General features: G+C 45.3%; 1 protein-coding gene across 1 annotated transcript; it reads left to right on the top strand.

Annotated features, from left to right (window-relative positions):
- Positions 1 to 4431: 4431 nt before the first annotated feature.
- LOC141026822 (uncharacterized) lies at positions 4432 to 5148 on the top strand. The gene has a single exon (XM_073503674.1). It carries the CDS (start codon positions 4432 to 4434, stop codon positions 5146 to 5148), a length of 717 nt encoding a protein of 238 aa, XP_073359775.1.
- Positions 5149 to 16002: the final 10854 nt, after the last annotated feature.

The raw sequence follows: 16002 nt of genomic DNA, 5'->3' as shown, positions 1-16002 counted from the left end.
TGAAGTACCGCTCCACCATCCCCCTAGCCATCACTTGCTCCAAAACGATGCCCCCAGAAGGGAAAGCGATAAAACGTCATCATCGTCCGATCCGGAGGACCCAGATCTAGGGTTTCCCCCGGAGCATCCCGAGCCTGATGACGCAGACTGCAACGACGGCAGTTGCTCCACCAGACGTGTGCCACCGACGTCGCTGGTCCCTTCAACCGGAGTAAACTCCAAAACGATGCCCTAAAGAGGGACTACGACGCAAAGTCGCCGTCATCGCTCGATCCCAAGGAGATTTAGGGTTTCCCCCGGAGATGCCCGCGCTGTCAAGGACCAGACAAGGGTAGAATCCCGGCGGATCTGCCCAGCTGCCGACGAGTCGCACCCGCCACCGTGCCGACGACAGACCAGCGATCAAGGCCCACGCTTGGGCATAGATCCGGCCGCGCCGCGCGACCCGATCCGGTCACGCCGCCGCCGTCCATGGCGACCGCGACGCACCAGATCGCGAGGCCTCGTGTCGCGGGGGAGCGAAGTCGCCGAGGCGCCGCCACCACCCGCCGTGGCGTCCGGCTCGACGCCATGCCCCGGCCCGGGGGCGCCGGCCCACGCCATCCCCACGGGAGCGAGAGGGCCCCAGTCCCCGCCGCCGCCGGCGACGACCAAGCTTCGCCTGGCCACGCCCTTGGGCGGCGGCGAGGGAGGAGGAGGAGGGGTGGGGGAGGGCTGGCTGACGAGATCTGGGGGCCTCCCGGCCGCCCACGCGGGGGGCGACTCAGGAGGGGAGGGGAGGGGTCTCTGTCTTCGTGTGCTCGATCCTTTATTTTAACATGGCATCACATCTGTGTTCCACTTATCCTTCTTCCACCCTCATCAACGGTGGCCTCAGTGCTCACACAATTACAAGGTGTTTGAATGTGGTCAATCCTACGACGTCTCTCTTTCTACATAAGTTGAGAAATCCCCCCCCCCCCCCCGGCGAGGTTTTGCTGAGGCGTGCATGCGTGATTATATATGGTTTCTTTCGTCGCCAAAATTATTTTAAGTGTTCATTTCCAATGCGGGTCGGCACCGGTATGAAAGAAAGATGGGTCATGTGTTATTGATTAAGTTTGCACCCTAAATAGCAATTTTTTTCAAATGATCACCATGTAAATGAACATCATATTCAGATTCCGCATATTTTTCTAATCAAATTCCATATATGACATGTTAAAATTGAAGCTAGGGTTTAAAAGATATCCATATTTTTTTAATAAAACATGGACCGTGGGTTGATTTTAAGAAATAACAAGGGGTATCTACAAAAAAGCAAAACTTTTTTTTTCTAAACTCACTTAAATCTGGACCCTGGGTTGATTTCAGAAAACAACAGGTTTTTTTCTTTTTTGCAAAGAGCACGACAGACAGGCAGGAGTGCTTCTCACTTTATTAGTAGGTATAGAGAGGAATAGGAAAGTGTTAGGAACTGAGGTGGCATCTATCTCAACTAGAAGCATACGCGCGCCTTGCCGCGCCGTTTTCTCTAACCATTACACGGTAATGACGCTACCATTCGGACAAAAATTCTTTGAACTCTTTAAGGACGCACATATCCAGGGGTGTGGCCTGCCCTCGGTGGTCTAAACTCTTTAAGGATGCACATATCCAGCATATTTGCTCCTCCAGGTCTGACCACCTACCACTCTTGTTAACATTCAGTGAACGCATGGAATACAGGAAAAAGAACAGCAGCTTTCGGTATGAAGCCATGTGGGAGAGGGAAAATTCCTTGTTTGAGACGGTGGACAGCACATGGAGCAGGTCTGCAACTGCTAGTTCACTGGAGGAAATGAAAGAGAAGTTGGGCTCGATACAACAAGGGCTGCAAAGTTGGGCTAAGAAAGAATTTGGATCCATTGTTAAGAAAACAATGCAGTTGCGCAAGAAACTCGAGAGAAGGACCTCCCACAGCTGGTAGGCAGTACCAAATAAACAGAGTAGCGAGGGAACTTGATGAAGTTTTGTTGAGAGAGGAAATTATGTGGAGACAAAGATCTAGAACAACCTGGCTGAAAGAGAGCGATAAAAACACTAAATATTTTCAGCGGAAGGCAACCTGGAGAAGGAAAAAGAATACCATCACAAGGTTGAAAGATGGTAATGGCCAGTGGGTTGACGATAAGGATGGGATCCAGCAGATGACCACACGCTTTTTCAAGGACCTGTATACTAAAGATGATAAGGTGGCACCGCAGGAATTAATCAACATGATGCAAGCGAGAGTTAATGAGGATATGAATAACATCTGACAAAGGATTTCACAGAAAAGGAAATCAGTGACGCCTTATTTCAAATCGGCCCATTGAAATCACGAGGGCCTGATGGGTTTCCAGCCCACTTCTATCAGAGGAATTGGGACATTTTAAAAGAAGATGTGGTAGGGGCGGTAAAGAAGTTCTTTGCAGATGGGATCATGCCCGAAGGAATTAACGATACTACTATTGTCCTCATTCCGAAAGGCAGCAACCCCGAGAGCTTGAAGGACTTCCGTCCGATCAGTTTATGCAACGTCATATATAAGGTAGTGGCGAAGTGTCTAGTAAACTGACTGAGGCCATTCCTGGATGAAATCATCTCCGAGACGCAGAGTGCGTTTGTCCCTGGGAGATTGCTAACGGATAATGCCTACATTGCGTTTGAATGCTTCCATAAAATTCAGCATAGCAAGAACGCACGAGATACTCATTGTGCGTACAAGCTAGACCCGGCGAAAGCATATGACAGAGTGGATTGGGGTTTCCTTGAAAACACTCTGCGCAAATTGGGATTTAATGAAAAATGGACGAACTGGGTGATGAAGTGTGTTTGCTCGGTGAGATATGCTGTCCGGTGCCATGGTGAGCTGCTGCAAACTTTTAGTCCATCGAGAGGGCTACGTCAAGGAGATCCCCTTAGCCCATATCTATTCCTCTCTGTCGCGGATGGTCTTACTAGTATCCTGAATAAGGAGATATCCAATGGTAACATCACACCCATTAAGGTGGCAAGAGGGAGCCTAGGTATTTCGAATCTCCTCTTTGCCGATGACAGCCTTTTGTTCTTTAAAGCATCTGCGGAGGAAGCCAATGCCGTTCAGAAAGCGCTCGCTTTGTTTCAAAATTGCTCGGGTCAGCTTCTCACCCCAAGTAAGTGTTCAATACTTTTCAGTGAGCGATGCCCGAACACAACCCAAGAACGGATCAAGGAGACCCTGGGTGTGGTGTCGGCCACGTTTGAGAGCAAGCACTTGGGACTCCCTACTCCAGAGGGGAAAATGAAGGATGATAACTTTCAACCCATTATGGACAGGTTTGGCAAGCGATGCAATGATTGGTCGGAAAGGTATATGTCTCATGCAGCGAAGGAGGCACTTGTGAAATCCGTAGCTCAAGCTTTACCCACCCATGTGATGAGTGTTTTCAAGATGTCTGTAGGCTTCTGTGAGAAATATGAGAAGCTTATCAGAAAATTTTGGTGGGGTGAAGATGGAGAACACCGCAAAGTCCATTGGATGGCTTGCGATAAAATGGTAAAACCCAAGAGAGCAGGTGGGATTGGATTCAGAGATATGCAAGGTTTCAACCAAGCACTTCTAGCTAGACAAGCATGGAGATTGATCCAGAACCCGGATAGCCTCTGTGCTCGAGTCCTTAAATCCAAATATTTTCCGCATGGTAAGCTCCTTGACATAGGCTTTGCATCGGATGCATCACCTGCATGGAGAGGGATTGAATTTGGGCTGGAACTTTCGAAGAAAGGCCTCATATGGCGTGTGGGTAATGGAAGAAGTATTCAAATCACAAGAGATAATTGGATCCCCAGGAAGGAAGGACTCAAAGTGGCGAACTTTACCTCCAGAACTCGGTTGAGATGGGTCAACCAACTATTAGTGCAACGGGAAAATAATTGGAACACCGAACTTATATATCGGATTTTCAATCATTTTGATGCAGTTGATATTTGCAAAATCAAACTGCCGACCAATCCGACGGAGGATCAGCTTGCGTGGAATCATGAGAAATCTGGAGTGTTCTCTGTGCGGAGTGCGTATAGACTAGCCATGGACGGACCAGGGCGAGACCTAGCTACATCTACATCTGCAGGTGACAGAAACAACCGTAGCATATGGGATCTTATCTGGAAGGCTTCAGTGCCGGAAAAGGTTAAAATATTTGGTTGGAGGGTTGCGACCAATACCCTGGCCACCAAGAAGAATAAATTCAAATGAACTCTGGAGGTGGATACTACATGTAGCATATGTGGATATGCAGAGGAAGAGGAGTTCCACAGTGTGATAGAATGCACCAAAAGCAAGGCTTTGAGATTTGCAATGAGAGAGGTTTGGGACCTCCCGGATGAGGGACATTCAGAAACACTGGTAGAGATTGGCTACAGATCATCCTGGACACATGCAATGCAGACATGCGGGATAAAATCCTTTTACTGATATGGAGAGCATGGTTCCTACGGGACAACTGCGTGCATGGGGATGGGAAAGAATCCATCTCGAGATCTGCATCCTTCCTGACAAGATATGACGAGGAAATCCGAAACTGTCTTGTCGCCACAGATAGCGAGAGGGGGAAAGAGCCAGTGGGAAGCAAGAACATATGTAATGTGAGGCGGGAAAATGATGCAGGCAACCATTGGTATGCTCCTCCAGCGGGATTTGCAAATCTAAATACGGACACAGCATACAACCCTGACTCAGGACTGAGCTATGCCGGAGCTGTGGCTAGAGACCACAAGGGAATCCCCGTTGTCTCCCTTGGGCAGAATACTGGGACCTGCATGGTCGTAATGGAGGCTGAAGCATGTGCTATTAGAGAAGGCCTGATAGGCCTGTCCGCTCTGTTTAATGGCCATATAATCATCGAAACTGATTGCAGTACACTAGCTAAAGAGTTGTCCCCGCAAGCCACAAACCGATCCCACTGTTTTCCGATTATCAGAGATATACGTGAGTGCTTGGGGCACTTCGTATCCTGGCAAGTCAACTGGATCAGCAGGGAAAGGAACAAGTTCGCGCACAACCTGGCGATGGAAGCAAAAGATCATGGGGACTTCAAGATGATTGGAGCTGTACCAAGTAGGGTACAGGAGGCTTGGTTGTATGACCATAATCATTCTCCTGTATAATTTGGGGGCTCGTCATTCTCAAAAAAAAAAATTCTTTGAACTGGACATAAATAAAAGGCTGCATGAAGCCAATACAAAATTCAAAATGATAGTGCATGAAAAAATAAAGTCTGATCGGTTTATCTAAGCTATCCTAACTAATTTCAATCCTTGAAACACCATCCCGATCCATTGCCTTATTCGTATTAGTGGATTACAGTGGAGTTCTTCTCCACGTTCTATTTGCAAATTTATGTCTTCCTGAAACATCCAAAAATACCAAATAAGCAAAGCCACTATCAATTAAATTAAATTGCAATACTGAGATGGTGAATAGGAGTCTTGCTACACCATGAACTCTAGTTTGCCATGAACCCAAATACTTTGAAATGTATAATTAGGTGTTGATGAAAGTGAAGAAGGAAATGCAGAGTTTAGAGTGATATAATATATATTTATTCAACCAACTACATGCAATCCCATAGATCACAATAGGAGCATTTTATCCTACAACTAAAGTTCGGCATCATAAATATTGAAGGCCGAAACCTGCACAAAACACATTTAGTAATAAAGTTACCGACTGAAGCAGCAAATTGGACTCCATTATTCACTATAAATAGTGTATTTGCACAATGACTCTAGGACTTCTTTACCAATGCTCATTAGCAAGCAATGCTACCATCTAGTCAAAACTTAGGTAGTTCAAGTGTAACATGGGACAAAATAAAATTTCATCTCCTCAACCTTGAGCTAATATTTCCGCAACACATTTTTTCTAGAATTCAGTACTGTAGTTACAATGACTAAAACAAGCATCGTTTCAATTTCAGAGTTGTTCTCAAAGGTAGTACCAAAAAAAGTAAAACAAATATGTACTCTCTAGGAATATATATCAGAATATATAACATGAAGAAAAATTAATCTTATGCCCTAGTATTTATTTGAAAGTGACATATCATCAAGATATGCTAATATGTTTAGACCTTCATTAATAACTCTCCAAGAAATTAAAGATGGATGCAGACCTCTCTCCAGGTCAGGTGGTGGGAATGACAGATATAGGAAGCATTATTGTAATATGCTGTTGCCAATTCCTGCAAGCAAAACAAATCCTAACACTAGTAGAAAAAGGGCCTATTCTCCTGGTTCGTGAGGGCCTTCTGTCCCGGTTTGTGAACCGGGACTAAAAGGTCGTTACTAATGCCCTTGGCCTTTAGTTCCGGTTCTTACATGAACCAGGACAGAAGGTCCTCCACGTGGCCGCTGCGGCCAGCCCAGGACGGGGGGCCTTTGGTCCCGGTTGGTGACACCAACCGCGACCAATAGGCATCCACGCGTCAGCATCTGGCTGGAGCTGAGGTTTTTTTTTGAAAGGGGCTGATTTAGGGGTTTGGGGGGTTAATTTAGGTTGTTATTAGGTAGCTATTAGAGAGAAGTGTCCTCTCTTATATCTCCGTGCTTGGTTTACCAACGCTACGTACTGCTATGCCTAAACATGGCTTAGATTGAAGTGAAAGCAACATGTGGTGCATGTAGAAAGTAATACTAATCCTAACTTGATCAAGTTTGGATTGTACTACTTTCAACATGCACCACATGCATGTTGCCTTCACTTCAATCCAATCCATATTCATTTCACCCACTCATATATAATAACTCCTCATGCGCGCATCATGCATCATCATATATAATAACAAGTCCTGCTAACCTTCATCATACAACTTCTACTCGTTATTAATAACAAGTCAGAAGATCATCATCCTCATAGTCATCGAACCAACCCTACTTAATTGCTCTTAGCACATGATCATCAGTATTAGGTAGGACCGAAATACCCTCTTTAAGGTAAAATAGCATAAAACAATATAGACCCTGACTCTCCATTATGGAGAATGGAGATCATCCTGTCTCCAATTCTTGCGCTTCGCTTCCTTTTGCTTCCAAGAACCTCCTTGCGACCGTCCATACATTTTTTCCATTCTTTGATTTGCATGTCTCCACTTCTTTTAGAAATCCGGTATGGACAGTTGAGATTCGTAGGATGACCTGGTTGTTTGTTCAAAACATCAAGCCTACCATTCTGATACATCAAATGAGGCACACAATCCTCTGGGATTATCTGTTGAAAAACATAGTGATAACTTCATAGTTAGCAATGATGTACTAGTTTTAGAAGTATGCAAAATATGCACGGATGTCGTAATAGTAACAAATCTTACCAGGGTATCTCCATAGTAGTTACCGTAGTTCAACACGTGCACTAGTGGCACGTATTGACCATTATGTGGAGGAGTTTTACAATAGATATTGTAATTCTCAAGATCAGTACAAAATCCGACCAGATGAGTTTTCTCCTTATAAGTTAACTCAGAGCCATCGGTGTAGTAGGTTCTGTCTACCATGTTCTGCACATTGTTTGAACAATCAAAATAAGCTGTCAACTATTTTGAAATGAACAATATAAATTAGCTAATAACTATGTTTGAGAAACTCACATAGCGGTAGAATTGGAGGCGTATCAACAAGGACCCAAATGTCCATATTGTCTTGCTCGATGTCAGGATCACCAAGATCCATGGTGACAAGCATACCCTCATCAAAACCATACATCTTGCAAAATGCTTCCCAATTTTTGCAACCAAAATGGGTTACGCTCTCACAATTATACGGATTTACTTCAAAATCTATATCATGATGGGTCCTTAGGTGAATTTTCTTTGTTTCCATACTTTCATGGTCTTCAAAACCCATCCTCTTCAAGACGTAGCGTCTTGCATGGCATGGGATAAGCTAGCCGAATTGTAAAAGATGAAAAGTACACGTTGAAATAGTTGAAGTCGTGCTTAATTACGAAAAAAATAACACTTGTCGTCGTTGCGTACCGTTTCAACATCGAAGGTCTCCTCCAGCTTAATACTGAAGCGCCGATCTTCGTCCAGGTGAGGCCTGTCGCACTGACCTCGGTCGTCATGGCACCAGTCGCACTCCCCCGGGAGACTTTCGTCGTCCGAGTACGACATTTCCTATGTTCATAATTCAAATATTAAACGTCTACAATTAAATATATGTACTAAAACACCTAAGTTAGATCATTATTATTCATCACGGGTTGACTATCGGTTTGTCGAGTCTTTTCTTGAAAACTCTCAGCTCACGTGGTGTATACATTCGACCGTTGGTGATGGTCGCTCCTCCATTTGTCCCCGAGTGCATTACACCAAAATGTCTAGCATACCGGAACAAAGGAGAAGCGACCCCCACGACAACAGTTGGGATTCTTCGTCCTCTCATATATATGGTGGAACTCTCCCTCACCGATTCCTCTCTGACATTTGCGACCGTCGGTGATGGTAGCTCCTCCTTTCGTTCTCGAGTGCATTACACCAAATTGTCTAGCACACGGGAACGAAGGAGAAGCTACCCCCACGACAACAGTCGGGATTCTTCGTCCTCTCATATATGGTGGAGACTCGACAGACTTACAGTCAACCAGAAATATCGTTTAATTATCTTTCTAAAAGAGGATTTGGCTGGTCTCACCTCGATGTCGGAGGGGGCGGTGACGGGGACGACGGCGGGGATGATGGAGGGGCCGGGGGCTCCTAGATTTCTGCGAAAACAAAAACCCTATAAGCTATCAACTAATCATAATGCTCTCCAATTTTAGCATTCAAAGTAGGAGTAGTTTTCCACTTTGAGCATTAAATAAGCAAAATCAAATCACAAAATAAAGTAGTATTCAAATTAGGATGCATTCAATTATAAGCAAAACTACATCATCTTCATGCGTCCGTACATCGTCGAATATTATCACTAATACACCTCGAATACTATCATACATATAGCATCACTAGTACAGCTAGAACAGTAGCGCCCGGCGGGTATCGGCGCGGGCGGTGGACACCCAAAGGGACGGAACCATCACGGGATCATAGTTCCAGTGAGATCCCTGAAGAACCTGCCAGGTATTGTCGAACCTGCCCTCCAAAGCAACCATGTAGCGACGGACGTGCTGGTCCTCCTCGCTGACACGGTGACGTACCACCTCCGTGGTGTCCGGAAGCCTCGGCACCGTCACTGGCTCACGCGACCACCACCAAACAAGGATCGGGTCAACGCCGGGCTGGCTCCTCACCAACCTACGCCCATCGGAAGGTAGCACCTCCCAAAACCAGCCCGACGGAGCCTAGTCCCGGACATGGCCCCTCTGATCAAGCCGGCCTCCTCCGCCGAGTCGACGATGAGGATGCGGGATAGGCATCGTCGACGTCGATGCGGGAATAATTACTTTAACTAAAAAAACAAACTAGTTCTATTAATTTCCTTGCTAAAAATAAATTACTTCTATAGTAAAATAAACTAGTTTTGTTAAATCAACTAGTTCAACTACTAATTAAGCACTTACTATAAATAAAATAAAGTAGTTTTATTAATTAATCAACTAGTTCAACTACTAAGCATTTACTATAAATAAATAAAATGAAGTAGTTCTTACTAAAATAAACTACTTCTATATATAGTAAAATTTAATAAAATAGTTTTATTAATTAATCAACTAGTTCCACTACTAAGCACTTACTATAAATATATAAAATAAAGTAGTTCTTACTAAAAATAAACTACTTCTATATATAGTAAAATTTTATAAAATAGTTTTATTAAATCAACTAGTTCAACTACTAAGCACTAACCTAAAATCGATATCTACTAATAATTAACCTCAATAAACAATTAATACATATATGAAAAAAACGTATATAAACAAAAAATTCTATGAACATTATATTCATACAAACATAGCCACATCCATTCATCATATAGCTACCACATACATATACATACATATATATATATATATATATATATATATATATACATTATATATATGAAAAAATGCAATGAACAAAAAAATAATACAAATTATATGAAAAAAATAAACAGAGCTGTGGCGTGGCGGCGGCTCACATCGGGCGACGGAGGGCAACGGCGTGGGCGGCGGAGGGCGACGGCGTGGGTGGCGGAGGGCGACGGCGACCGCGGCGGGCCGGGGGCGGAGGGCGACGGCGACGGTGACGTATGGGCGACACGGCTCGGGGGCGCGCGGCGGAGGGCGACGGCGATGGCGGCGGGGGGTGGAGGACGACGGCGACGGGCGAGGGCGTGGGCTCGGGGGCACGGGCGATGGCGACGGCGGCGGGGCAGCCTGGCGGCGTAGATCGAGCTCGCGGCGTCGTCGGGCGGGGGAAAACTGGCGATGGAAATCTGAAAATTTTCTAAGTGCTGGCTTATATAGCAAAGGCTTTGGTCCCGGTTCGACGCACAAACCGGGACCAATGCCACCTTTAGTCCCGGTTGGTGGCACCAACCGGGACCAAAGGCCTCTTTTCACCAGCCCAAAGGGCGGGAAGCAGAGGGCTTTGGTCCCGGTTGGTGGCACCAACCGGAATGTGCCACCAACCGGGACCAAAGGGGAGCATTGGTTTCGGTTCGAGCCACCAACCGGGACTAATGTGCTGGCGCAGTGCGGTGGGAAGTTTAGTCCCACCTCGCTAGCTGAGAGAGCTCAGCACCTGTTTATAAGCTGCGTTGCAGCTCAGGTGCTGAGCTCCTCTCTAATATGCAGGCATTACATGCCTACCCTTGTCACTTCCATGTTGGGCCTATTGGGCCTGCGGGCCAGCATCCTGGCCCATGTGCAGATGGGTTTCTAGTCGTATGCAGGCCATGCGGCCCATTAGGCGGCATTTTTTTTATTTTTTCCAGTATTTTTTTTGTTTTTTGAATTATTTATTTTATTTTTATTTTTGAGTTTATGAAAGCATTTCAAATGAACTCTGCAAAGGTTGAAAGTTGGCATGGTATCATCATTTCATCCACATAGCATGTTCAAGAAAGTTGAGAGGGTTACGGCAAAAACTGAATGCACTTCGTGTACAAAACGGACAATCTCTTTCAAAGTATCAGGATTTCATACGGAAACTCGTCTGTTACAAAGGGATTTCATTTACTAAAACTTATTCGATCTCCTGACTTTTTGTGTGTTCAAAATGCATCATTCAAAGCCACGTCATCATTTTTCAATTCTTTCTGACTTCATTTGTTATTTTTCATGCATTTACTAATTATTTTGAGCTATAAGACCCTAAAAATGAAAAGCATTTCAAATGAACTCTGCAAAGGTTGAAAGTTGGCATGGTATCATCATTTCATCCACATAGCATGTGCAAGAAAGTTGAGAGGGTTACGGCAAAAACTGGATGCACTTCGTGTACAAAACGGATAATCTCTTTCAAAGTATCAGGATTTCATACGGAAACTCATCTGTTACAAAGGGATTTCATTTTTTAAAACGTATTTGAACTCCTAACTTATTGTGTGTTCAAAATGCACCATTCAAAGCCACATCATCATTTTTCAATCCTTTCTGACTTCATTTGTTATTTTTCATGCATTTACTAATTATTTTGAGCTATAAGACCATAAAATTGAAAAGCATTTCAAATGAACTCTGAAAAGGTTGAAAGTTGGCATGGTATCATCATTTCATCCACATAGCGTGTGCAAGAAAGTTGAGAGGGTTACGGCAAAAACTGGATGCACTTCGTGTACAAAACAGACAATCTCTTTCAAAGTATCAGGATTTCATACGGAAACTCGTCTGTTACAAAGGGATTTCATTTTTTTAAACGTATTTGAACTCCTGACTTTTTGTGTGTTCAAAATGCACCATTCAAAGCCACAACATCATTTTTCACTCCTTTCTGACTTTATTTGTTATTTTTCATGCATTTACTAATTATTTTGAGTTATAAGACCATAAAATTGAAAAGCATTTCAAATGAACTCTGAAAAGGTTGAAAGTTGGCATGGTATCATCATTTCATCCACATAGCGTGTGCAAGAAAGTTGAGAGGGTTACGGCAAAAACTGGATGCACTTCGTGTACAAAACGGACAATCTCTTTCAAAGTATCAGGATTTCATACGGAAACTCGTCTGTTACAATGGGATTACATTTTTAAAACTTATTTGAACTCCTGACTTTTTGTGTGTTCAAAATGCACCATTCAAAGCCACATCATCATTTTTCAATCCTTTCTGACTTCATTTGTTATTTTTTGATGCATTTACTAATTATTTTGAGCTATAAAACCCTAAAATTGAAAAGCATTTCAAATGAACTCTGAAAAGGTTGAAAGTTGGCATGGTATCATCATTTCATCCACATAGCATGTGCAAGAAAGTTGAGAAGGTTACGGCAAAAACTGTATGCACTTCGTGTACAAAACGGACAATTTTTTTCAAAGTATCAGGATTTCATACGGAAACTCGTCTGTTACAAAGGGATTTCATTTTTTAAAACTTATTTGAACTCCTGACTTTTTGTGTGTTCAAAATGCACCATTCAAAGCAGAGACTGATTTTGAATGGTGCATATTTAACACACAAAAAGTCTGTAAAGATCGCCAACCTCAACATAAGAAAATGAGCATAGATGCGCTTATAGAGAAAATTCAACCTAAATTCATAATAAATTTTTATGAATTTCAGAGAAACTCACTCTGAATTTAGGTCAAATTCCCTGTATAAGGGCATTATTTTCTTTTTGAGAGGAGCTCAACAAGGCAGAGAGGGACGGGCTTATAAATCGGTGTGAGCACCCTTCGGTTGGCGAGGTGGGACTAAACTCTGGCCGCAACGAGGACCAACCCTTTAGTCCCGGTTTGTGGCACAAACCAGGACTAATGGTCATGGGCCAGGGGCGAGGCGCATTGGTCCCGGTTCGTGCCTTGAACCGGGACCAGTGGCCCACGTGGCCCGGCCGGCCCCCTGGGCTCATGAAGCGGGACTAATGCACCCCATGGGTCCCGGTTCGTGCAGAACCGGGACTAATGAGCTGGCCAGGCCCGAACGAAAGTCCTGTTTTCTACTAGTGTAAGTAGATAGATTATTCTTATTCAACTATATAAACGGCAAAATTTACAGATATTTATGCACTTGAAATTGACCCAGACCAACGATGAGTCACCTTGAGAGTTAATGTCCTAAATAAAAATTACTTCTGAAAGCACTGTCAGTTAGCAACAGAACATATGTTCTAGAATGGGAATCCGTCCTTTATATAATCTTGACAGGAGTTATTTTATCAGAGTACCTTTTATTTCAAATAGTTGTTAACATCCCGCAAAAAAAGTTGTTAATGGAAGTTTCTTCTACAACAAGTAGATTCTCAGCATAAAGCTCTTTTCTCGATTCCAAACAGAGGAATATACTGGAACATCTGTAACACATCTTCTTTTGATAGAAGGCTCTTTTACTGAGTGTAGCCCAGCTCAAAGGCAAAAATCCAATCATCTACTTACTTAACGATGTCACTCATGCTTGCAATCTGCAGTAACTGAAGAAAACCTGCGCATCTTCATACAAGAGATCCTGTTGGTTGCCTATTGTTGCTTGCTGCTCCTATCAGCAAACTCCAGATCTAACCGGCAGCTATACATTGAGGATTGCAATTATACATATCCAAAATAGAAAAGTTTGAAAATGTAACAACAAACTATCGTGTCACATAAAGAACATAAATTTCCAGTTCTTGGCTTTCATAATGTGACAGCCACAAACATTGAACCCAATGCTCCAAATAAGTACTGCAAAAAATTAGTACAAAAGGAGACTATTATTAATCCCTTCTCTATACACAGATGTCATTATTTTTCCAGTTCATGGCTTCTTGCCACTACACTAATACTGAAAGAGCAGCAGTAAACAATATACAGTACAACTTGAAGAGCGGCAGTAAACAATATAAAGTACAAGTCGAAGAGCAGCAGTAAACAATATACAGTACAACTTGAAGAGCGGCAGTAAACAATATAAAGTACAAGTCGAAGAGCAGCAGTAAACAATATGCAGTATACAATTCAAAGAGCAGGAGGCGGAGATGGTCAAGGAGTCATTACCTAGACTCTGCGATGCCACCGCCGGTGGCACTGAGGTCATGCATCGGTACATGGCGCTGTAGGTGCAGGAGCTCGAGTATTGAGTTCGAGCCTCCGAGGCAGCCGAGAAGAACCCCCTGCCACACATGCTCTTTAGAATGAAAATCCTATGGCAACATAAATACAGATGAAATCTAGTACCTCTTCTTCCGGAGGGAGGACACAAAAAAATGAAGATTAAACTCCTTTGACGACATCTAGAAATACCATGAGCTCACCACAATCTATAGCTTGAATGAACCAAATAAGTATAGGCCTCCAAATTGCCCATGATTTTGCTCGAAATTAAGATCTACTTTTCTGAAATTAGTCCGCGAGGATAACAATAGAATCAGACAGAGATTGGGAAAAGAGAGATCCGAGTAGGTGGGGGTGAGGGGAGGGGATGCGACCATGGTGGGCTTGAGGAAGGCAGCCGAGCCTGCAAATGGTGGACGTCCCTGTCCAGCGCCATCACAATGCTTCTTGTCGGCGGCACGGCGCACGGTGAGGGGCTCGCCGTGTTGGCGCCACCTCTCCTCGACGCCGCTCCTCTTCTACTGTTTCTTTCATGGTTGCTCTCAAGAACACACTAGACCTGGACACACACCAACGCACCCATATACCAAGGAAGAAGAACATAAGGCCTTTGCCTAGAGCACTCCCTTGGTGACCACCGTGGCTACATTGTGCTTTTGGCCTCTCAATCATTTTTCCATTCACTCAGAGGAAACCATTTATTCAGGGACTCGACACATCATGGTACATGCGGCCACAACCACCATGCACCACTCACGCCACTAACTACTCCTATTCTCATGCTCACGTCCAGCGTCACCACAACGCCCAAACAACCCGGCCGTCCATCTAGCTAGCTAACCAACGACCTGCATGCATCCATACCAGAGTGTGTGCTAGCTTTCCTCAATGGCCGACCACTAACCAGCTAACTACATGCATGCGACTAACTAATCAAGATTACTACTAACATTTTCCTCCTTAATCCCGACTTGTCGTCACCGGAGTTGCTGCCGCTCCTGTCATTGTCATCGTCATGACCGTGACCCAGCCCGCGGACCCGACCCGGCGCATCGACGCCGGTCGCACCGCCACGGACTCGACCTGGCGCACTGACGCCGGTCGCACCGTGCTCCGTCACGACCCCGGCGACATACGCCGAGCTCCTTCTCCGCCGGCGACACATGCCTGGCGTCCCTCTGCGCCCCGCACGTCCTGCGCGCACCCGACGCGCCCGACGAGTCCGACCGCACCAGTGTGTCCCGCACGTCCCGCGCGCACGCGACTCGCCCGACGAGCCCGACCGCACCAGACGCTCACCGCGCGCCGCCTCCGCGTCCGCCATACGCCTCCTCCCAACGTCAACCGCATGCTCATATGCGCGCCCGCGGTCCCGACGCGTCCAGTGCGCACCAATAACACGCACCGGTCGCGCTCGGCTCGCCGCCATGGCTTATTGCCCTGCACCGTTGCGGCATCAACCGCAGCGCAGCACCTCCATGCCGCTGTGTGTCGTTGAAGTCGCCACGACGCAGGTCCTCCGCGGCCTCCTCACCGTGCCGCTGCAGCCACCGCGGCCTCCTCGCCGCGCCGCACACCTTCATAGACCGACACACGGCCCGGAGCATCACGCAGCCGCCGGCGAACACCGCCATCGCCGGCACGCCTCCGGTACGGCGAACCACGCCCAAGACAACCAAGCTCATGATACCAATTATTGGCACCACCTCTCCACGACGCCGCTCCTCTTCTACTGTTTCTCTCATGGTTGCTCTCAAGAACACACTAGACCTGGACACACACCAACACACCCATATACCAAGGAAGAAGAACATAGGGCCTTTGCCTAGAGCACTCCCTTGGTGACCACCGTGGCT

This window comes from Aegilops tauschii, chromosome 7 (assembly GCF_002575655.3).
Source record: "Aegilops tauschii subsp. strangulata cultivar AL8/78 chromosome 7, Aet v6.0, whole genome shotgun sequence".
Taxonomy (NCBI): Eukaryota; Viridiplantae; Streptophyta; class Magnoliopsida; order Poales; family Poaceae; genus Aegilops; species Aegilops tauschii.
The sequence above is the reverse complement of the archived record's forward strand: the minus strand, read 5'-3'. Positions and strand labels throughout refer to the sequence as shown.